Below are 23,775 nucleotides of genomic sequence, written 5' to 3'. Positions count from 1 at the left end.
GGATGGTAGACCTGCAAGGAGAACAGTGGGATGGTCAACTCTGGAGGTTGTGATCGCATGGGTGAAGGTTCCAGTGGTAGATGGGCTGAAGTAGGGATGGAGACAAGTGATTTAAAAAAAAAAATCATTCTTGGGATATGGGTACATAAGAACATAAGAACATAAGAAATTGGAGCAGGAGTAGGCCAATCGGCCCCTCGAGCCTGCTCCGCCATTCAATAAGATCATGGCTGATCTGATCCCAACCACAAATCTAAAGAACACAAGAAGTCGGAGCAGGACCCGGCCACATAGCCCCTGGGCCCTCTCCGCCACCCACAGGGCATTGACCGATCCGAACTCAGCTTCATGTCCAATTTCCTGCCCGCTCCCCATAACCCCTAATTCCCTTTACTTCTAGGAAACTGTCTATTTCTGTTTTAAATTTATCTAATGATGTAGCTTCCACAGCTTCCTGGGGCAGCAAATTCCACAGGCCGACCACCCTCTGAGTGAAGAAGTTTCTCCTCATCTCAGTTTTGAAAGAGCAGCCCCTTATTCTAAGATTATGCCCCCTAGTTCTAGTTTCACCCATCTTTGGGAACATCCTTACTGCATCCACCCGATCAAGACCCTTCACAATCTTATATGTTTCAATAAGATCGCCTCTCATTCTTCTGAACTCCAATGAGTAGAGTCCCAATCTACTCAACCTCTCCTCATATGTCCGCCCCCTCATCCCCGGGATTAACCGAGTGAACCTTCTTTGTACTGCCTCGAGAGCAAGTATGTCTTTTCTTAAGTATGGAGACCAAAACTGTATGCAGTATTCCAGGTGCGGTCTCACCAATACCTTATATAACTGCAGCAATACCTCCTTGTTTTTATATTCTATCCCCCTAGCAATAAAAGCCAACATTCCGTTGGCTTTCTTGATCACCTGCTGCACCTGCATACCAACTTCGCTGGCAAGGCTGACATTTATTGCCTAATCCTAGTTGCTCTGATATGGTGGGCTGCCTTCTGTTTGATAGGAACATTGGCCTACTCCTGTTCCTATATTCCTTTCAGCCCCTCGAGCCTGCTCTGCCATTTGATAAGATCATGGCTGATCTGGGCTGATCTGTGATCTAACTCCATATACCTGCCTTATCCCTTAATACCTTTGGTTGCCAAAAAGCTATCTATCTCAGATTTAAATTTAGCAATTGAGCTAGCATCAATTGCCGTTTGCGGAAGAGAGTTCCAAACTTCTACCACCCTTTTGTGTAGAAATGTTTTCTAATCTCGCTCCTGAAAGGTCTGGCTCTAATTTTTAGACTGTGCCCCCTACTCCTAAAATCCCCAACCAGCAGAAATAGTTTCTCTCTATTCACCCTATCTGTTCCCCTTAATACCTTATAAACTTCGATCAGATCACCCCTTAACCTTCTAAACTCTAGAGAATACAACCCCAATTTGTGTAATCTCTCCTCGTAACTTAACCCTTGAAGTCCGGGTATCATTCTAGTAAACCTACGCTGCACTCCCTCCAAGGCCAATACGTCCTTCCGAAGGTGCGGTGCCCAGAACTGCTCACAGTACTCCAGGTGCGGTCTAACCAGGGTTTTGTATAGCTGCAGCATAACTTCTGCCCCCTTGTACTCTAGTCCTCTAGATATAAAGGCCAGCATTCCATTAGCCTTCTTGATCATTTTCTGCATCTGTTCATGACACTTCAGTGATCTATCTACCTGAACCTCTAAGTCCCTTTGGACATCCACTGTTTTTAACTTTTTACCATTTAAAAAGTACCCTGTTCTATCCTTTTTTGATTCAAAGTGAATGACCTCACATTTGCCTACATTGAATTCCATTTGCCACAGTTTTGCCCATTCACTTAATCTATCAATATTGCTTTGTAATTTTATGTTTTCATCTACACTGCTTACAATGCTACCAATCTTTGTGTCATCGGCAAACCTAGATATGAGACTTTCTATGCCTTCATCTAAGTCGTTAATAAATATTGTGAATAATTGAGGCCCCAAGACAGATCCCTGCGGGACTCCACTAGACACATTCTGCCAATGTGAGTACCTACCCATTATCCCTACTCTCTGTCGCCTTTCGCTCAGCCAACTTCCTAACCAAGTCCGTGCTTTTCCCTTGATTCCATGGGCTTCTATCTTAGCTAACAGTCTCTTAAGTGGGACTTTATCAAATGCCTTCTGGAAGTCCATATAAATAACATCCATTGACATTCCCTTGTCCACTATTTTAGTCACCTCTTCAAAATACTGCTTGCCTTCTGGAAGTCCATATAAATAACATCCATTGACATTCCCTTGTCCACTATTTTAGTCACCTCTTCAAAATACTGCTTGCTTGGTCACTTCAGAGGTCAGTTAAGTCATCCTTATTGGTGTGCGACTGGAGTCGCTTATAGGCCAGACCGAGTAAAGACAGCAGGATTCATTCCTAAAAGATAATTATGACAATCTGACGGCTTTGAGTGCTTTTATTGATGCCAGCTTTTCAGTTCCAGAATCGTTTTAAACTGAATTCAAATTCTCAATCTGCCACGGTGGGATTTGAACTAGCATTCTCAGGATCCTTAGTCCAGGCCTCTGAATTACTAGTCCAATAACATAACTACCTATCTAACGAGATGGAAGTAGGTCGTCTTTGTGACGAAGGCTATATGGGATTGGAACTTCAGCTCAAGGTTGAATTGGGTGCTGAGATTGTTAATGGTTTGGTTTAGCCTAAAGACAGTTGCCAGAGATGAGGTGACAAGGGTTTGGAGTTTGTGCAAGAGGCCAAAGATGGTGGTTTCAGTCTTCCAAATATTTAGCTGGAGGAGGGATAATGCAGAGAGGTCAAAAAGGACAAAGAGTGATAATGCACCATGGTCACAGTCACAGTTTGTTATCGGTGACTGGATGTTCGATAAGCAGTCTGACAACAGTGAGGCAGAGGGAGGTGCTAGGGAGCCAGAGCTGGGTGTCATCAATGTGCATCTGAAAACTGACCCCATCCCATGTCTGTGAATGATGTTGCCATGGGGCAGCATGTAGATGAGGAAAAGGAGGGGGGGTCAAAGATAGGTCCTTGGAAGACTCCAGGGGTAGGAAGAGAAGTCATTGCTGGAGATGCTATGGCTGTGAACAGATAGGCAAGAGTGGAACCAAACAAGAGCATTCCCATGGAGCTGCACAACGAAGGAGAAGCATAGGAGGAGAATGGTGTGGTTGATTGTGCCAGTGGCTGCAGAGATTGAAGAGGGATAATATACTACAGTCGCAGAGAATATCATTTGGGGCTTTGGGAAGGGCAGAAACCTGATTGGAAGAATTCAGACAGCGAGCTTTGGGAAAATGGGCATGTATCTGGAAAACAACAATATGTTTAAGGAATTTGGAAAGGGAATGGAGGTTGGCGTAGTGAACGGTTTTGTCAGAGAAGAGTGAAGGCTGCTAGACTTTAATGTGGTCCAGCCAGATCTGACAATCGATGGCTGAGTCAATTGTGTGCCAGGTCAATTGTCAAATTTTGTCCCTTGGACTTGAGAGTGAGATCCTTATCACCAGACCCTGTAAGAGGACAATAATATAGCTTTTAGTTTTTACTTTTCAGTCAAGAAATAACAATTGGAGGTTGTGTTTCAGGTCTCTGAAGGAGAATGTCTGAGGGAATGTGCTGCAGATCCAGAATGTCATACTTCAGATGCTACTTCTGTGTTGTTACGTTGTTCAGGCTTTCCACAGAGGTGAATACTGAAGTTTGTCAAATGGTAGCAGTTGACTTGAGATTGTCTTTTCTGAATTGTTCCACTACTGGCTCATTCCAGTTATCTTGAGGAAGAGAGATCTTGGTATTTAGCTATAGAATGATGCCATCTACATTTATAACTGCTTTTATTTTGGTCTTTTAATTCAGAGGTATGTCGAAGTAGTGCTTCCTGCCAGGTTCTACAGGGTAGATACAGTGTTAGTTACAGCCTTGTTTTCTGGCATGTGGAAAGGGGCAGGGGGAGATGAGCACTCCTGAGCTGAATATTGATACCCTGCCAGCAAAAACCTTTTCCACAATAATTGATTCCTTAGTATTGGTTAAATAACCTTTTCTGGATTTTTCTACTTGACAGAGTAATCTCAGCAATCCTAATTAGTCCTGAAGTAAATGGGCCTTGAAGGTATATTTCATATTAAAACTGATCGAGGAATTTAAATGTGTATGTGCCTCCGTGTTAACTATACCATATAAACATGCTGGTATGCACAATTGCCATTTCTGTGTGCAATCAAATTTGCTCTGCTGATGGCTGGTGTTGTACACGAGTTTGTTACTGACTAGCATCATAGCCCAGAATATAGACAATATCTCTCAGCATGAGAAACACTCAAGCTCTGAAGGTGTTGGCTGGAGTATATTTACAAAAGGCATTTGCACAACTGACGAGGCTTTTCCATTGTTTCCCTTATTGTACACGTTGGGGCGTTAACTTTTCAACAAACTCAGAATATCAGGTTATGCTGCAGCAGAAGTCCTAGATGTTTTTTTTAAAAAGTGTGGTTATTGGGGAGAATGAAAATTTCAAATACAGTGTGGCACTTGGCTCGTGTACGTCATATTTAAATTTAAGTCAACTGTCATGTAGCGCTGAGTGTTTGCACTAAGCAATTAATATGCAAATATACTGATAAATATTTATGTGGATGTCCTAATTATGCAGTAAACTTAAATGTGCTCTAAAATGAGTTTTGCACAGACATCAAAGGCATTGCCAGCTTGTTAATAGAGCAGAGATTTGCATAAGGCACTAATCAGGCGAATGCTGATTAAATTTCATTATGGAAACTGCCAGCTGCAATCTTTGTTTCCATTTCATGACAAAAAAGGGGGAACTTTAACGGTTCAGTTGCCTTGACAGTGAGAAACCAGTCAAGCCAGGAAGCACCAAGGCACTCTGCAACAGCTGAAGCTTCTTGTTTTCTTTGCCCTCGTTAAGATGGTTTAAATCTTGGCACAGGTTGGAAAGAGTTCCCCCCCTCCCCCCTTTCCTTGCCCCCCCCTCTACCGTGGACAAACTGAAGTTACCATGTTGGAGAGCAGTGAATTTACTGTAGGTGGGTACTTAACTGTTTAGTCAAATGAAAATTTGATGAATATGTGCATACTGGGGATTGAAATCTCATTAATAAGAATGTACTGGGAAGAATTATCCAGTTACCATTGAGTTTTTGAAATAATTCATTTGTTGTGATTATTAGACCTAGGAATCCAATTCATTGTTAGTCATGTGCCTATTTATTGTAACTCCGATTAACTATGTTTTGTATTAAATAATCGCCTATATTTCTTCTTGACATTGAGGAAACTTGCTGAGATCTATTTGTTGCTTGTCCCTGGAGCAAACAGCTGTGGTTTGTGTTGGTAAATTTGAATTTGAAATATAAAAAAAGCCTATTCAGTTCTCTATAGTTGTAACAAATGTTGTGATGCATTGAAAATATTCTTGTGTCTCATCCTATCATGGGCTGCTTTTACATCCAAGTATTTTCACAAATGTACTCCTCTCCCTGTGGTAGGATATAGTATGTTTACATTGTCAAAGGAAACTTTGTCTCTGTAATATCAGTATAAAGTTTATACTGGCTATTTCTAAAAAGAAAGTCAGCTTATAGTTGTTATGTATTCCAAGTGACAAAGGTTTAAAAACTTACAGTTCAGCTTGGGAAAAAAAAAAGCATTTTTTAATTTGTTGTGCTTGTTAGTGCAAATGATATACTGTTTAACAAGGTGCTACCAGAAAAAAATGCGGTGTGATTTTTTATTTTCTAAAATAAGATCTTTGGCAATTTTGAGGCTGTATTAATGTTGGTTCTGATAACTGAAATGACTGAAAGAAATCTATTATGTAGATGCTGTAGTGAAGGAGAGCTCTGTTGAAACTGGAATTGCTATTGGCTGTAATTCGAGTTGCGAAATTAGTGTATTGTTGAAATTCCATGTGCAAACTGGTAGAATTTAGTTTTCAGTTGGTTTGAAAGGTTTTCCAGGTTACTTGTATTTATAATTGCTGCTCACTCCTTCAGTAATTTTGTAAAATGACTGGTACAGATCTGAAATCTTATTCGCCCTTGTTACCATGTACATTTTCTGGAATGGTTGTCATTGGGTGGAAATATCAGAAGGACTCCAGTGTTTACTTGGATTTCAGTGAAGCATAATGGCAGGCATGCAAATTTCTACACAGCGCAAGGGAGGCTTTTTATATCAGGAATTCAGTAAAGTAGATTGGTGTAAAGTTTTTATATGTCCATTTGTGTCTGAAGAAAATATTTTCAACTGTACAACACTAGGGTGAAGTTACTAGGTTTTGCTTAATGGCAGTTCATGACCCATTCCTTTTTAGACATATTTTTGATATGATACATAGGCTGGCGTCTTCCTACACGCCATTAAAACCAACTTTTTGGGTTATCCTCTGCTCTTTTGTTTTATCAATTCAACTGTGGGTTCCTACATCTGTATGCAATGTATGGCTAATCTCTTCTAGGCTTTATCTTAATCTACAACAGTAACTGCACTTCAAAAGTACTTAATTGGCAGTAAAGCGCAGTGGGACATCCTGAGGTCATGAAAGGTGCTATATCAATGCAAGTCTTCCTTTCATTTCTTTTTTTTTAAACCATTTTCGGTCTTGAGTTGCTGCAGAAATTTTAAGTAGCAGTAAAGCTGCATGGCCTACCAGGATTTCTTGTATGTCTCTCAAATGGCGAAACCTCTTGGTTGCTCAACCCTGAGATTAAATTTCAGCTGTATAAAACTTTGAGTAACATTATTTAGTGTGCCTGCATATTTTAACTAAACTGTAATCACCCATGTTTAATCTTGACCAGAAAAGAGCAGAGGCACGAGAACAAGCCCAGGAAATTCTACTCATGAGTCTTTTGGAAGGCATATATGTTTGTGACATACAGACTAGGAAGGTCCCTGGGATGGCTCATTGCAGCCAAAGGAACAGTTATGCTTCTACAACAACGACGTGCATTTAAATAGCACTTTTAACGTACTAAAACATCCCAGGGCATTTCACAGGAGCGTAATCACACAAAACTTCACATGGAGCCAAAGAAGGAGATATTAGAACGGGTCACTAAAAGCTTGGTCAAAGAGGTAGGTTTTGATCGTCTTAGAGGAGAGAGCGGTGGAGAGGTTTATGGAGGGAATTCCAGAGCTGAAGGCACCGCCACTGGTGGGGTGGGGGAGGCACAAAAGGCCAGACTTATAGGAACGCAGAGTCCTTGGAGAATTGTAGGGCTGGAGGAGGCTACAGAGATGGGGGTGGGGTGGGGGGGGGCGGCGAGACCATGGGTGAGACTAATCCTGAATGACCAGCCAGGATTTAAAATGCTTTGGGGAAAAACTATTTGCCATTGTTTACTTGGTAACATAAATTTTTAATATTCAAAGTAAAGTTTTAAACAAAATAAAAACCTCAAAGGTTACATGTTACGCAATTACATGATTTGAATTTACCCACTGAATTGTTCTTTGAGTTGTTTAATACCTTTACTAGAGTTTTTACTTGTAGGTCTCGGCCTCTCCCAAAAGTCTGGGCTCGGCTTCATATTTTTGCCCATGGCTGTTAGCTGAAGGTAGATCCTGCAGTCTAAGCACGTGTGCACAAATTCCCAGGATGCATCGGAAGCATTCAGTTAGCTCCACTGATGCAGTGCTTCGCTTCAGTCTAATGACACCGTGGATGTTTCTCAATTATTTGGAGACAATCTAGAGGCCAGATTTCAAATGCTTTATTTAGGTAAAGCTTATATTGAGTTTTTTTTTTAAGAGGCTGTCTGTCTGTGTGTGAGAGGAAAAAATGCATTTCAAGTATGACTGTACTGATTACATACCTGTTGTAGCTTTTGTTTGTGTTTCAATTTTATATATTCCATAAACTTGAAGCACATCAAGTAGACAGAGCAAGAGACAGTCACGGACTGTGTTTTTCAAAAACAAATGAATTGAATTTGAAAGCTCCTCAGCATACATGTGCTGATTATCACCCGTGTTTTGTTAATTAGTTATAAAATATTAACATTCTAATTGGTGACGTGTATCAATCACAATATATTGAATCCAGCGTTTGCAGCCATGTCATAGAAACCTACACATTAGTGTCACCGAACCCAGTACACTCTCCTCTCTTTCCACCTCCAAGTGCGTCAAGCCTCACATTTCACCCCCACAATTCTGCCAAGTTCCTCCCTCACAGTTCCACCAAACCTGAAGTTGCCCCTTCAAAGTGGTGGAAGAACAAAGGACCCCTTTATGCTGCCAAACTCTAAGACCATTCTACTGAATACCAGATAACTATGTCCGTCGGACTGGTTCCTATTGCTGTGTATTCTCTGCTTTAAAGATGGCAAAGGATTAAATTTGAATACGTATATAATGGAATATATAAAATAAAAGCCACTTCTTCGAACATTTCACAAAATAATGGGCAGTCGTGGAATCTGATCCCCAACACAGTAAAAATCCCAGAATACAATGTACTAAAAGCTGAATTTAACTTATTCAGTCACTGTAAATTAGTGAACCGGTTGTTGTACCTACACCCATCTTCTGACTTCTCAATGAACAACGCCATGGGGGATCTGCTAGTTTTATATTACAAACAGTATGCCAACATTCCAGATGCCATACCAAGAAGGTCCTCAATCTGGCTGCACTGATGATTAGGTTTCTAAGTTGTATTTTTTACAAAAACAAAACAATCTTAAGATGCTGCATGATTCTCAGCAAACTGAAACTGACAAGCACATTCTCTGTTGTTCCCTAACCAAATACCAATTAAACTGAGTGACCTTTGAGCCTGTATAAGTATTTTAAATTAAGACCCAAGCATTAATTTCAAGATTGCAGAGCAATTTCACTCTAGCTTTAGAGCAGTGTTGACCAATAGATATTGCTGACTAGCGATACCGTCTTAGCCACACGCACTAATTTTAGTAGAAAACGCCTTGCATACCCTCACACAATATAGGTAAATGCACTTCGTGTGTGTGCGGGTGCGCTTAACATCTACCACATTCAGTAACCAAGGAAGTAAAAGTCAATAATCAAAAAATGTTCGCACACTCCACCTTTTGTCTTACCATTTTACCAACAAACGCACTAAAAGGTTAAAGTATACATGCATACACCATGTGACTGAGTATTCAGAGCACATGCCCATGGTGTCGATTACTAATTTTTTGTTAACTATTCAGAAATGCTGTTAGTCACATCTGGATTGCCAATTAGCCACATGTGGCCATCTTTTAATCTACCTTGCTCTCCATTTTCTGCCCTTCACCACCATCAGTGTACAAAGTCATTCAATACAATAGGTCAAGTACTTCCTCTTCCATTTGAAGCAGTAAATTTGAGTGCTTTCAACTAATATCCGACTGGGTGTCTTTGGGTTGGCAGTAAGTTGAGATGTGTGATGGCTGGGTAGTAGGTATGTACACTTACTCGACGTGACTGTTTTACAATGTTTAATGCCCAACAGTGTGAAAGTAGCAGTCCGTTGTTATATTCCAACTTTTTTGTTTGTAAATGTTGCAATCTTTATTTTTTTGTGGGGCAGGAGTTGGAAGAAGTGATCTCTATAGATCTGTGTCAATAATTCAAACTCGTTCCACAATGCAAACTGGTTCCTTGTTTAGTCATAGCTGCCGTATATAAATGCTACCTGAAACTTTTAGGAGGAAGGACAGTGATGAAGGCTTCAGCGGTTCTATTATGCCGTTGGTTCTTAAAGCGATGCAGGATGGCATAAATAAACTCATGCTCTTGTACGTTATAAACCTAACTTGTTATTAATGTATCGTACACATCACTGCCACTTAAACAGCATTCTTTCCATTGACAAAATCCTATGGTGCCACTGTTTTTTGATGGGATTCAAAGCTTTTGGTGACCAAAAATGTACAAAGATTAGGAATTGCTAATGTGTCAAGCCCAACCAGAAAGTTTCAGGAATCCACACTGTTGACTACTCAAGTAAAAGTTTGCAATTCTGCATTGAAAGTTTAATTCATATAGTGCTACATTAAAATAACCAAACCTGATCTTTACAATGCTGGGTTTGCAGATGCATTTCATTTTTATAATGAGTTCAATTAGAATAGAATCATAGAAGTTTACAACATGGAAACAGGCCCTTCGGCCCAACATGTCCATGTCGCCCAGTTTATACCACTAAGCTAGTCCCAATTGCCTGCACTTGGCCCATATCCCTCTATACCCATCTTACCCATGTAACTGTCCAAATGCTTTTTAAAAGACAAAATTGTACCCGCCTCTACTACTGCCTCTGGCAGCTCGTTCCAGACACTCACCACTCTTTGAGTGAAAAAATTGCCCCTCTGGACCCTTTTGTATCTCTCCCCTCTCACCTTAAATCTATGCCCCCTCGTTATAGACTCCCCTACCTTTGGGAAAAGATTTTGACTATCGACCTTATCTATGCCCCTCATTATTTTATAGACTTCTATAAGATCACCCCTTAACCTCCTACTCTCCAGGGAAAAAAGTCCCAGTCTATCCAACCTCTCCCTATAAGTCAAACCATCAAGTCCCGGTAGCATCCTAGTAAATCTTTTCTGCACTCTTTCTAGTTTAATAATATCCTTTCTATAATAGGGTGACCAGAACTGTACACAGTATTCCAAGTGTGGCCTTACTAATGTCTTGTACAACTTCAAAAAGACATCCCAACTCCTGTATTCAATGTTCTGACCAATGAAACCAAGCATGCGGAATGCCTTCTTCACCACCCTATCCACCTGTGACTCCACTTTCAAGGAGCTATGAACCTGTACTCCTAGATTTCTTTGTTCTATAACTCTCCCCAACGCCCTACCATTAACGGAGTAGGTCCTGGCCCAATTCGATCTACCAAAATGCATCACCTCACATTTATCTAAATTAAACTCCATCTGCCATTCATCGGCCCACTGGCCCAATTTATCAAGATCCCGTTGCAATCCTAAATAACCTTCTTCACTGTCCACAATGCCACCAATCTTGGTGTCATCTGCAAACTTACTAACCATGCCTCCTAAATTCTCATCCAAATCATTAATATAAATAACAAATAACAGCGGACCCAGCACCGATCCCTGAGGCACACCGCTGGTCACAGGCCTCCAGTTTGAAAAACAACCCTCTACAACCACCCTCTGTCTTCTGTCGTCAATCCAATTTTGTATCCAATTGGCTACCTCACCTTGGATCCTGTGAGATTTAACCTTATGTAACAACCTACCATGCGGTACCTTGTCAAAGGCTTTGCTAAAGTCCATGTAGACCACGTATACTGCACAGCCCTCATCTATCTTCTTGATTACCCCTTCAAAAAACTCAATCAAATTCGTGAGACATGATTTTCCTCTCACAAAACCATGCTGACTGTTCCTAATCAGTCCCTGCCTCTCCAAATGCCTGCCAATCCTGTCTCTCAGAATACCCTCTAACAACTTACCCACTACAGATGTCAGGCTCACCGGTCTGTAGTTCCCAGGCTTTTCCCTGCCGCCCTTCTTAAACAAAGGCACAACATTTGCTACCCTCCAATCTTCAGGCACCTCACCTGTAGCTGTCGATGATTCAAATATCTCTGCGAGGGGACCCGCAATTTCCTCCCTAACCTCCCATAACGTCCTGGGATACATTTCATCAGGTCCCGGAGATTTATCTACCTTGATGCGCGTTAAGACTTCCAGCACCTCCCTCTCTGTAATAAGTACACTCCTCAAGACATCACTATTTATTTCCCCAAGTTCCCTAACATCCATGCCTTTCTCAACCGTAAATACCGATGTGAAATATTCATTTAGGATCTCACCCACCTCTTGTGGTTCCGCACATAGATGACCTTGTTGATCCTTAAGAGGCCCTACTCTGTCCCTAGTTACTCTTTTGCCCTTTATGTATTTGTAGAAGCTCTTTGGATTCTCCTTTGCCTTATCTGCCAAAGCAATCTCATGTCCCCTTTTTGCCCTCCTGATTTCTCTCTTAAAAACTCTACTCCGGCAATCTCTATACTCTTCAAGGGATCCACTTGATCCCAGCTGTCTATGCATGTCATATGCCTGCTTCTTTTTGACTAGGGCCTCAATCTCCTGAGTCATCCAAGGTTCCCTACTTCTACCAGCCTTGCCCTTCACTTTATAAGGAATGTGCTTACCCTGAACCCTGGTTAACACACTTTTGAAAGCCTCCCACTTACCAGACGTCCCTTTGCCTGCCAACAGACTCTCCCAATCAACTTCTGAAAGTTCCTGTCTAATACCATCAAAATTGGCCTTTCCTCAATTTAGAATTTTAACTTTTGGGCCAGACCTATCCTTCTCCATAGCTATCTTAAAACTAATGGAATTATGATCACTGGTCCCAAAGTGATCCCTCACTAACACTTCTGTCACCTGCCCTTCCTTATTTCCCAAGAGGAGGTCAAGTTTTGCCCCCTCTCTAGTCGGGCCATCCACATACTGAATGAGAAATTCCTCCTGAATACACAACAAATTTCTCTCCATCCAAGCCCCTAATGCTATGGCTGTCCCAGTCAATGTTGGGAAAGTTAAAGTCCCCTACTATTACCACCCTATTTTTCTTGCAGCTGTCTGTAATCTCCTTACATATTTGCTCCTCAATTTCCCGTTGACTATTTGGGGGTCTGTAGTACAATCCTATCAAAGTGATCTCTCCCTTCTTACTTTTCAGTTCTACCCATATAGACTCAGTGGGCGAACCCTCTGATATATCCCCTCTCACTACTGCCGTGATGTTCTCCCTAATCAAGAACGCAACTCCCCCTCCTCTCTTACCTCCTGCTCTATCTTTCCTATAGCATCTGTACCCTGGAACATTGAGCTGCCAGTCCTGCCCCTCCCTTAGCCATGTTTCAGTAATAGCTATAATATCCCAGTCCCATGTACCCATCCATGCCCTGAGTTCATCTGCCTTGCCCATCAGACTTCTTGCATTGAAATAAATGCAGTTTAATCTAGACTTCCCTTGGTCTTTGCCTTGCTTTCTCAGACCATCTGTCCGGTCAGGTTTTGTACACTCTCCCTTACTGCCTTTTGTTTCTGTCACCACTTTACTTCCCACTGACTTCCTGCATCGGTTCCCATCCCCCTGCCACATTAGTTTAAACCCTCCCCAACAGCACTAGCAAACACTCCCCCTAGGACATTGGTTCCAGTCCTGCCCAGATGCAGACCGTCCAATTTGTACTGGTCCCACCTCCCCCAGAACCGGTTCCATTGGCCCAGGAATTTGAATCCCTCCCTCTTGCACCATCTCTCAAGCCACGTATTCATCCTAGCTATCCTGTCATTCCTACTCTGACTAGCCCGTGGCACTGGTAGCAATCCTGAGATTACTACCTTTGAGGTCCTACTTTTTTGTTTAACTCCTAACTCCCTAAATTCAGCTTGTAGGACCTCATCCTGTTTTTTACCTATATCGTTGGTACCTATATGCACCACGACAACTGGCTGTTCACCCTCCCCCTCCAGAATGTCCTGCAGCTGCTCCGAGACATCCCTGACCCTTGCACCAGGGAGGCAACATACCATCCTGGAGTCTCGGTTGCGTCCGCAGAAACGCCTGTCTATTCCCCTTACAATCGAGTCCCCTATCACTATAGCTCTGCCACTCTTTTTCCTGCCCTCCTGTGCAGCAGAGCCAGCCACGGTGCCATGAACCTGGCCGCTGTCACCTTCCCCTGGTGAGCCATCTCCCCCAACAGTATCCAAAACGGTATACCTGTTTTGGAGGGAGATGACCGCAGGGGGCCCCTGCACTGCCTTCCTACTCTTCCTGTTGGTCACCCATTCACTATCTCCCTCAGTAATTTTTATCTGTGGTGTGACCAACTCACTGAACGTGCTAGCCACGACTTCCTCAGCATCGTGGATGCCCCAAAGTGAGTCCATCCGCAGCTCCAGAGCCATCAAGCGGTCAAACAGTAGCTACAGCTGGACACACTTCCCGCAGGTGAAGGAACCAGGGACACAGGAAGGATCCCTGAATTCCCACATCCCACAAGAGGAACATGACACAGGTCTGGGATCTCCTGCCATGACTTAACCCTTAAGTTAGCTTAACAACAACTACAATGTCAAGAAAAAAAAAGGAAAGAAAAACTACTTACCAGTCACCAGCCAATCACTTACCTGTTGGCTGTGACTTCGTGCCTCCAGCAGCTGCAGTAGCTCGATCCTCCTCCTAGTCAATTTGCTTGCCCTCCTCACAGTGTTTCGGGTTTAACTGCTCCTCGACACCAGTTCTTCTGCTACCCACTGTTCAGTGGAGGTGACTGAGCCGACTTCTCCCAGAATACCCCTCTGTCTCCTCTGCTGGAGGATTTGTTAATGTACATTGTAATACTTTGGTTGCAATTTTTGGAGTCTGGCTGCAAGGACTGGGTGATGTGGAGGTTTACACGCCATGTTTTGAATTTTGGGACCTTGTTCTTTGCTGGTAATATGTCTTTTCATGAGTATTGTCCAGTTCTGGGCACCGCACTTTAGAAGGATGTGAAGGCTTTAGAGAGGGTGCAGAAGAGATTTACTAGAATGATTCCAGGAATGAGGGACTTTAGTTATGTGGATAGACTGGAGAAGCTGGGGTTATTCTCCTTGGAACAGAGAAGGTTGCCAGGAGATTTGATAGAGGTATTCAAAATCATGAAGGGTCTGGACAGAGTAGATAGAGAGAAACTGTTCCTATTGGCGGAAGGGTCAAGAACCAGAGGACATAGATTTAAGGTGATTGGCAAAAGAATCAAAAGTGACATGAGGAAAAACTTTCCTACACGGCGAGTGGTTAGGATCTGGAATTTACTGCCCGAGGAGGTGGTGGAGGCAGATTCAATCATGGTCTTCAAAAGGAACTGGATAAGTACTTGAAAGGAAAAAAATTGCAGGGCTACGGCGATAGGGCAGGGAAGTGCGCTTACTCGATGGGCCAAATGGCCTTGTTCTGTGCTGTAACCTTTCTATGATTCTATTTTGGGGTGGTGTGAACTTAGTTGCAATTCTGTGCTAAGCTTGGAGAAGTTATAAGAATGGCTGGTGCAAACAGTGAAAAATTCACTAGTGTAGTAAGTGGGAAGTTTTTAGAAGTTGGGCTTAAGTCTGTTATTGGGCTAGAGTAGAACCAGTTTTACTCTGATCTAGTTAATGTTGTATCTGACCTTGGAATGCTTGACGCTGAGACTAGATGGCGAATGTTGCCACTATGCCTATTTAGCATTTTGGTACCAAGACACTGGAATTAGTGTACTTTAGTGTGGACATTCTAAATATCTGCTGTGACACTCTTAATTCCTCACCTCAAATTGGTTCCACTACCACTGACAGACCTGTAACCACCAGTATTGCATCCTAGTATTATACAATTCAAAATAGTCTATCCAGACACAATTTAAGATTGGAAGAACAAAATCTATAGTTATACTGGACGTTGGTTACAGTTCAATTGGATATATAATAAAATTTCATATGCTGACTATTGCTGTTCCCAAATCCTAGTGTTAACACTGGATGTCCAAACTGTACATGTTCTATTTCCCACCACTGACATTCCTCATGCTGAGAAAACTCAAAAAAAAAATTGGTAAACAAATGAAAGGTATGTTGTAACAGGAACTTGATGTCTTTTAAGTCAAAATACTTTTTTGGTCATGTGTGTTTGTTAGGCTATTGTATCCTTTCATGTTGCATTTTCCATCGAAATAAAATGTAGATTGCACTAATAATGTACAGAGGTCTTAATCCTTGACAAATGTATTGTGACATGTTTCTTTGCTCCGAGGTCATGAGACAGCATTTCCTCTGATTTCAGTGCACTCATTTTGTCACACAATTTACTTCTTCATTTTCTCATTGTTGGGTGCCTGATTAAGTGCCTACATTCCAGGGTATCAGCCTTTTCTCACATTGATGAGGATGCTTTGACAACCAATTAGCCAAACAGCAAAAGAGCCTTTTTAGGTTAGACCTTTTGAGGCATCTGAAGAGGCTAGTGGCCTTCATTAAAGCTTTGCATGTTTATGGTTGGAGAAATTCTGTATTTATCTTGACACTCTGAAGTGCACTACCACAATTGTGCCCTTGTACTAGGTACAGAGAGCAGAGCCATGCTTTTGTACAGGCTTTTCTCCTTTTGGAAGAAGTTTCTGTGTCTTCTCTGTGTCTCCATATGCTTATTTTTTTGTTTTTTGGGGAAATAGGAAGAAGTGGAATAGGATCAGACTGATGACTGCAGAGTGGTTTTCATATCTTCTGGCTTATCTAGAAACTTAGCCCTTTGCTTCTCTCGAACAAGCGTGGCCTCCTCTCTCAGACTCGTGGATGACTTCTTTATGCAGCTTTGTCCACTTTGGAATTGATGATCTGTTTACTGAGCAGGAGAGACTGCTTTGTTATATCTTGTAAACCAGTCACTGAGGTGTTGGAACATTTAATGGAATTGATTTGCCCTTTAACAATGGAAAATTTTACTGAATAAGACCTTTCCTGGAAAAGTTTAGAATGTTCCCCTCCCACCTTTTGTGATTACGTCGTGAGAATGTCATATCTGGAAGACTATATCCCTAGGCAAATTGTAATACTGCTTGGATTGGAAGAAATGGAATTCCTCCATTTTGGAGTGAGTTTCACTATTATGCTGTCTGAATTTTTATGGTTGTATCTGTGTTTAAGCTTGGAGAGTTTTAAGAAAATAGTTGTACTATTTTTAAAGAGTGAAATCCTTGTTCATGGTTTACTTGTACTCTAATTGCTGCATCTGGTTGAAAAGAAGACTGGCCTAATAGAGAACTTTCTTTTATAAAAGACCACAAGAATGGAAAATCATGTGGTGCAAGACGGAGCTCAAGGGAGAGACATCTTTTTTGATTTCTCTTGTTAGAATGTCTGTTTTGTCTATGTATAGATGAAACTTTATTCAAAAATCAATACTGATATACTTAGTTGCGCTTTGAACAATTGTATATACGCTGTGTGGGAAGAAGGGTGGGAGAGAATCACTTTTGAAAAGAACTTGCCATACTGAAGACATTTTTTACATTTAGTACTTCGGTAGTTCAGCTCAAAGAGTGATGGCTCTGCAATAGCTCCAGTGCTCACATTGCTAAAACTGGCTCTTATCCCAGTGGCAGAATTATAGACCCACAAAAATGTGGGTCTGTGATTCTGCCATTGCTTAAACCTGTTCAGTTGGCCCAATGTAAGGTTGGTAGATGGGTGTTGCTCTTTTGTAATTCAAATTACAAAAGCGCTAAATGTAAAAGGTCCTCAAGTTTGCTACCATAAAGTTTTCAACTTAACAAAATTTATAACCTACCCAGTCAGTTATTGTTTCTGCTCCTTTAATTCAAAGTCTTAGTAGAAAAGCTCATACATTTGGTGCTCAAAGGAATGGTTTCTTTGTTAGCATTTAGTCAATACTATATAATATGTTGTTAAGCCAATTAGATGTCTCCTCGCTGAATAATATAGGTAGCTGGGGGAAAGAGGAAAAGTTGTTACGAATAACTGATATGATTTTTTTTTTCTTTTTTTTTTCCTCCCTCTTTTCTGTTTTGCACAGAATCGAGAATGAGCAATCCGTCAGAGTCTATCAAGCCTTCCTTGGATGGCAATGAAGGGAGCACAGGTTGGAACTCTGTTCTTTTAACCCTTTTGGTGCTGAATGATTAATTTTTACAGAGCTCTTGGAAAATAATGCATGTTTCCTGTCATGTAACAAATTCATCTTTTTGGTATCTGGTTGAAGTTTGCATCCTTGACTATGTTTACCTCTGAATGTGGAGCTCCAATTTAATACAAAAAAGTTAAGAGCACTAATAACTTTTTATATGTCTACAAACATTGAAGGTTCTCCAGATCAGGCCTTCATTTACATTGTGACTACGTGTTTGTATGAAATCTAGGATGAGGTTCACAGTATTGAGTTTGCTTCAGAGTGAGATCTGTATAAGATTTGCTGAATTTGACAGGGTAAAATACACTGGGATGTTCTTGTGGTGCACATTTTGTTACTAACGACTTGAATTGTAAATTTCAGCTTCATTAATCTACAGTTGATGTGTGCTAGATCTTCATCAGATAGCTACATTCTTCTAATCTGACTTTCTTTTGGTTAACCTGCTGCACAACACTAAAATAAAAAAGATGTCTCGTAGGCCCTCAAGTTCAGCATTGTTGACCAACCCAGTATAATCCTATACATTGTCTCTGTGATGTACTTATTTCCCTCCAGTTCAGTACCCATAAATTTCAAGTGCACATTTCTCTGCTTTCTAAGATCACGCTCCTTCAAAATTTCAATTCTTTTTACACTTTATTACTGACTTGTTTATTTTGTCATGTGTTGGGCTTACAAACAGAAGGATTTTGGGATTAAAAGAATATAATTAGAAGACATTTAATCCTAAATGTACAGTATTAAATTTGCAACACTTCTTTAGTGTTGCTCTTCACCAAAAATATGTTTGGACAGAATCATGCTGTATTATTTTTATTCATTCTGAGGATATGTGTGTCTCTAGCAAGGCCAGCATTTATTGCCCATCCCTAGTTGCCTTCCAAAAGGTGGTGGTGAGCCTTTTTGAACCACTGTAGTCCATGTGGTGAAGGTACTACCACAGTACTGTTAGGTATTTTGACCAAGCGATGATGAAAGAAAGGCGATATATGTCCAAGTCTGGATGGTGTGTGACTTGGAGGTGATGATGTTCCTGTGCACCTGCTGCCCTTGTCCTTCTAAGTGGTGGGGGGTCTGGGGGGGCTGCTGTCAAAGAAGCCTTGGTGAGTTCCTGCGGTGCATCCTGTGGCTAGTACTCTGCAGCCACGATGTGCAGGTGGTGGAGGGAGTGGCTGTTTGAGGTGGTGGCAATCAAGCGGACTGCGTTGACTTGGATATTGTCATGCTTCTTTAGTGCAAGTATCCAGGCAAGTGGAGAGTATTCCATCGTGCTCCTGACTTGTTCCTTGTAAGTGGTGGAGAGGCTTTGGAGCGTCAGGAGGTGAGCCACCACCACAGAATACCCAGCTTCTGATGTGCTCTAGTACTCACGGAATTTATGTGGCTGATCCAGTTAAGTTTCTGGTCAATGGCGCTTCCCAGGATGGTGATGGTGGGGGATATCAGCAATGGTAATATCCTGGGGCTGAGATGATTGGCCTCCAACAACCACAACCATCTTACTTTTTGCTAGGTATAACCCCAGCCACTGGAGTTTTCCACCTGATTTTGATTGACATCAGTTTTGCTGGCGCTCCTTGGTGCCACACTCTGTCGAATGCTGCCTTGATGTCAAGGGCAGTCACAGTAATCACGCCTCTGGATTTTAGCACTTTTATCCATGTTTGGATCAAGATGACTTGGCCTCCACAAGGATTGTGCGGTGGCCACTCCTACCAATACTATCATGGATAGATGCATCTGCGACAGGTGGATTGGTGAGGATGAGGTCAAGGATGTTATTCCCTCGCGTTGGTTCTCTTGCCACCTGCCGCAAGCCCAGTCTAGCAGTTATGTCTTTCAGGACTTGGACAGCCCGGTCGTTGGTGGCACTACCGAGCCATTCTTGGTGATGGACGTTGAAGTCCCCACCCCCAGAGTATATTCTGTGCCCTTGCATCCTCCAAGTGGTATTCAACATGGAAGAGCACAAATTCATTAGCTGAGGGAGGGTAGTAATCAGCAGGAGGTGTCCTTACTCAGGTTTGACTTCATTGGGTCCGGAGTCAAATGTTGAGGACACCCAAGGGCATTCCCACCCGACTGTATACCACTATGCCTATGGTCTGGTGAGTCTGTCTTGCTGGTGGGACAGGACATACCCAGGAATGGTGATGCAGGAGTCTTGGACATTGGCTGATCAAATCTGCAAGTTGAAACAGTTGGCTGTGCCAGTGAGCCAAATGCATATTGAATCCAAACTGCAATGATATACTACACAATACTGTACACTAATGTCTTTGGAAATGTTACTGGACTAGTAATCCAGAGAACGTGAGCTCAAATTCCACCATGGCAGTTTGTGAATTTGAATTCAGTTTTTAAAAAAAACGAAACAAATCTGGAATAAAAAGCTGGTATCAGTAAAAAAAAAATGACCATGAAACGATCGAATTGTCGTTAAAAACCCAACTGGCTTACTAATGTCCTTTTAGGGTGTCAGGCTGTTTGGTCTATGGGACTGCTCTCCCAACTTTGGCACCAGTCTCCAGTTGTTAGTGAGGAGTACTTTGCAGGGTCTATTTGGGCTGACTGTTCCTTAGTCGTGTCCGAATTCGATGCCTAAGTCGCAGCCGAGTGGTCCGTCCAGTTTTCTTATTTGTAGCAATTTGATACAACGGAGTGGCTTGCTAGGCCATTTCAGAGGGCATTAAGAGTCAACCACATTGGTGTGGGACTGGCGTCACATATAGGCCGGACTGGGTAAGTACAGCAGATTTCCTTCCTTAAAGAACATTAGTAAGCCAGTTGGGTTTTTTAAGACAATTTGACCGTTTCATGGTCATTTTTACTGATACCAGCTTTTTATTCCAGATTTGTTTATTTTTTTAAAAAACTGATTTCAAATTCACAAACTGCCAAGGTGGGATTTGAACTCGCGTCCTCTGGATTAATAGTCCAGTAACATTTCCAAAGACATTAGTGTACAGTATCGTGTAGTATATTGCAGTTTGGATTCAATATGTATTTGGCTCACTGACACAGCCAACTATTTCAACTTGCAGACTTGATTTTAAAGTTGGCAGCTCCACTGACGCAAGTAAGAGGCTGCTTGGATTGTCGGAGGTGACTGGTCATGGTTGGAATTGGGATCGCATTATTGCCCACCTTTCTTGGGTCTATGGCAGTTCCAGCATTGGATTAATGAGTTGTATGGGCGAGCTTTGAACTTTCAAGATCAGCTGTTTCAGTGCAAACTGATTGTGCTGACGGGAGCAGAGTAACAGAGGGAAGTATCGCTGGTGCAGATTGAGGCAAGCAGGTGAGAGGCAGTGCATACACAACAGCAGACAGCAGTGTAATTTGGGGACGCAACTTCCATTATTCATCAGGAGTGCCTTTTATTATGACAGATAAGCAGTTTCATTCTTCAGGCTTATAGAAATTGTAAAACCCTCAGTTTTCAGACAACGTTGAAGTGCAATAGGTGGCAAAGAATTGAGGAAAGGAAATTTGTATATGGTAATTTGAGGGGCTCTCATTTTCAAATTATTTCATTGTTTTATGCAATCCAAAGGTGAAGGACAACCATGAAGAGTACTGACTTTAAATTGCTGGATGTTGTAGAGCTGAAATCTATACGCTTTAGTTCTAAACTGTATTAATTTGGCCGAGAGATGAAAATTGTTTGAAAGTTTGTAGAGATTACAATTGTTTTTTTAAAGAAGATTTAAAAGGAAAAGGTCCAGTAGCATTGTTTTTCGAAAGTAAAACTGCTGATTCATTTATTATCCTTTACAGATCATGGGCATTGTTCAATTTATCAAATCTCAAAGTGGATTTTTTTCAATTAAGAATTTTACCCTTTGAGCATCTTGTCACATGACTTTCCCTTTTCAGATGTCCATAAGCCTAGATTTTCTGATCGGAAAATGTAAACTGTACCATGCTAAAACAACATTTCTATTAGTTCTGATTTTCTCTTTCATAACCTGCATGATTTTAAGATCTGTGCAACCTTGAGGAATGTCATTTCAGTGACCAATCACAATTCAATACATTTCCAGTCATAACTACGGAACTTTTTTCAATAAGCATCCATTGAAGATTAAAGAAAAATCGTAATAAACTAGACCACATTAACATGATTGAAACAGCATTAGCAGGGCAGCTGTTTCTATCTGTGAAAAGACAGCCTGTACATCATCAACTTACTTTATTTGATCTGATGTGTAAGTCTTGCTGTAGTAGGAAGGATAAGTGTGGAGACTAGACCAAGTTTTTAAAAACTTTGAGTGAATTCCCCACACTCTGTTAGGCAGAGAGGCCGTGTGAACGTCCCACTCTTATGGCACTGTGCCTATGTGTACCCACTTTATTGTAGTTCACAAGCTCCCATCTTTCATTTGTGTGCTTTCCCTAGCCGTTGGCTCTTGCTTTTGCTCAGTTTTTCATATTCTTGCTCTCTGTCACTCGATCTCTCACCCTCACTCTCTATAGCTCACTCTGCATGTGCTCTGTTTCCTCTTTGGACTCTTGCTTATACTCAAGCTGTCTTTCCAAATGTGCTGGCTTGTGCCTGCTCTTTCTCCCTCACACTGTTTCTTTAATGCTTATTCTGTCTATCTTCCTTCCTGCTTATTTACTCTTTCCCTTTTTTTTGGCTTTCCTTTTCTGTCTCTCCCCCACTCATTGTGCTCCTTCTTATGAATGCACTCTTGTGCCTTTCTTGCCTACATTACAACAGTGACTACACTTCAAAAAGTACTTAATTGCCTGTAAAGCGCTTTAGGATGTCCTGAGGTCATGAAAGGTGCTGTATAAGTGCAAGTTTTGTTTCTTTATTCTCTTTCCCGTGACACTTTTTTTCCTTGGTTTCTCATGCACGCGCTCTTTTTCCTTCTCTTGCTCTTATGCATGGTGTACTCTTTTTTTTTTCTTCAGTTCTCGCTACATCTCACTTACTTCTTTCTTGCTCTTGGTCTTTAGCACACTTTCTCATTCTCCATCTCTAGTCCTTGTTCAGCCTCTTACTCTCTAGCTTGTATGTTTGGTAGTTTGCTTGTGCTCCCTGATTCTTAAACACCCGCTTACTTTTTCATGTGCTCACTTGATGCCTTTTTCACATGTTTTTTCACTTGGTGTGTGCAATCCCATGTTCGTGTACTCTTTCATGCTTTGTCTTTTACATGCTTTGGTGTGTGCTCTCTTCCATTTGCTTTTGTGCAGCTCACATACTCTCACGTCTGTGTATGTGCTATTGTTTGTATGTTGTCACAGCTCATAGTGAAGTATTAACCATTTAGCGATGACATCATGGTAAATGCTGGTCCAGTTTAATTTGTCCCAGGTAAAGGACTTTTTTTAGGGCCAGACCAGCAGAAAATTCTGCTGGCGACCCTCTTGACTGAATGTATTGACTAAGATTTTGATTTTATAGAAAAAAATAATCTATTCAGATTTAAATTGTGTTTGTAACCAAGATCAACTAGCAAAGGGAAAAAGAAGGCTGAAGAAATTGGGTGTTTAGAGGGAGGAAATCCTGACTCTCCCCCTCATGCAAGGAAGTTAGGGAAATACGGAGGAAAACAAAAATATAAATAATCCAGTTGGCTATGAGAAATGTGTGGTTTTGTTGTAATTACAACATTGGGTCCAGTAGTCTCCCGTGTACACAGTTCTTGGATTGGTAACTCATTTAAAAAATATTTTTGAATGCCCTGTCCTTATGTACCTTTTGACTGCTTGTCTTTATAGTTGATGGCTCATTGCTGCACAAGTACACAAATGGCAAAGTAGTGGAATGGTACACCTGTGCTCCAATGTGCCACGCTGTGGAGTGATAGGATATGGATTTGTCCTAGCCGCATCCCACATAGGAAGTTTCCAGTTTTGACATTACCATATATTACAATGTTTATTGATAGATGCTTAGGTGTAGTTTGTCTGCCTACCCTCTTGATCTGGGATTGGTACATGAAATGTGGAAATAGAAGAGAGAAAATGAACAGGATGGCATAAACTACTGAATCATTATGAAAGAGAGTGGGG

At 41.5% G+C, this 23,775-nt stretch overlaps 2 protein-coding genes across 4 annotated transcripts in view; both read left to right on the top strand.

Annotated features, from left to right (window-relative positions):
• The window catches only part of fstl1b (follistatin-like 1b), a 587,712-nt gene that overhangs the window by 111,245 nt on the left and 452,692 nt on the right, over positions 1-23,775 (top strand). The window lies entirely within an intron of this gene.
• pou2f1b (POU class 2 homeobox 1b) overlaps positions 1-23,775 on the top strand; it is a 166,851-nt gene that overhangs the window by 47,436 nt on the left and 95,640 nt on the right. For all 3 annotated transcript variants that reach the window (XM_067993030.1, XM_067993029.1, XM_067993027.1), the window contains one exon: positions 17,629-17,694. In XM_067993030.1, coding sequence (XP_067849131.1) covers positions 17,637-17,694 — 58 coding nt within the window. In that variant the 5' untranslated portion in view covers positions 17,629-17,636. The remainder of the gene's footprint in view (positions 1-17,628; positions 17,695-23,775) is intronic.

The sequence above is a fragment of the Heptranchias perlo genome, chromosome 11, assembly GCF_035084215.1.
Source record: "Heptranchias perlo isolate sHepPer1 chromosome 11, sHepPer1.hap1, whole genome shotgun sequence".
NCBI lineage: Eukaryota > Metazoa > Chordata > Chondrichthyes > Hexanchiformes > Hexanchidae > Heptranchias > Heptranchias perlo.
Note: the sequence above shows the minus strand (reverse complement) of the source record. Positions and strands in the feature narration are given on the sequence as shown.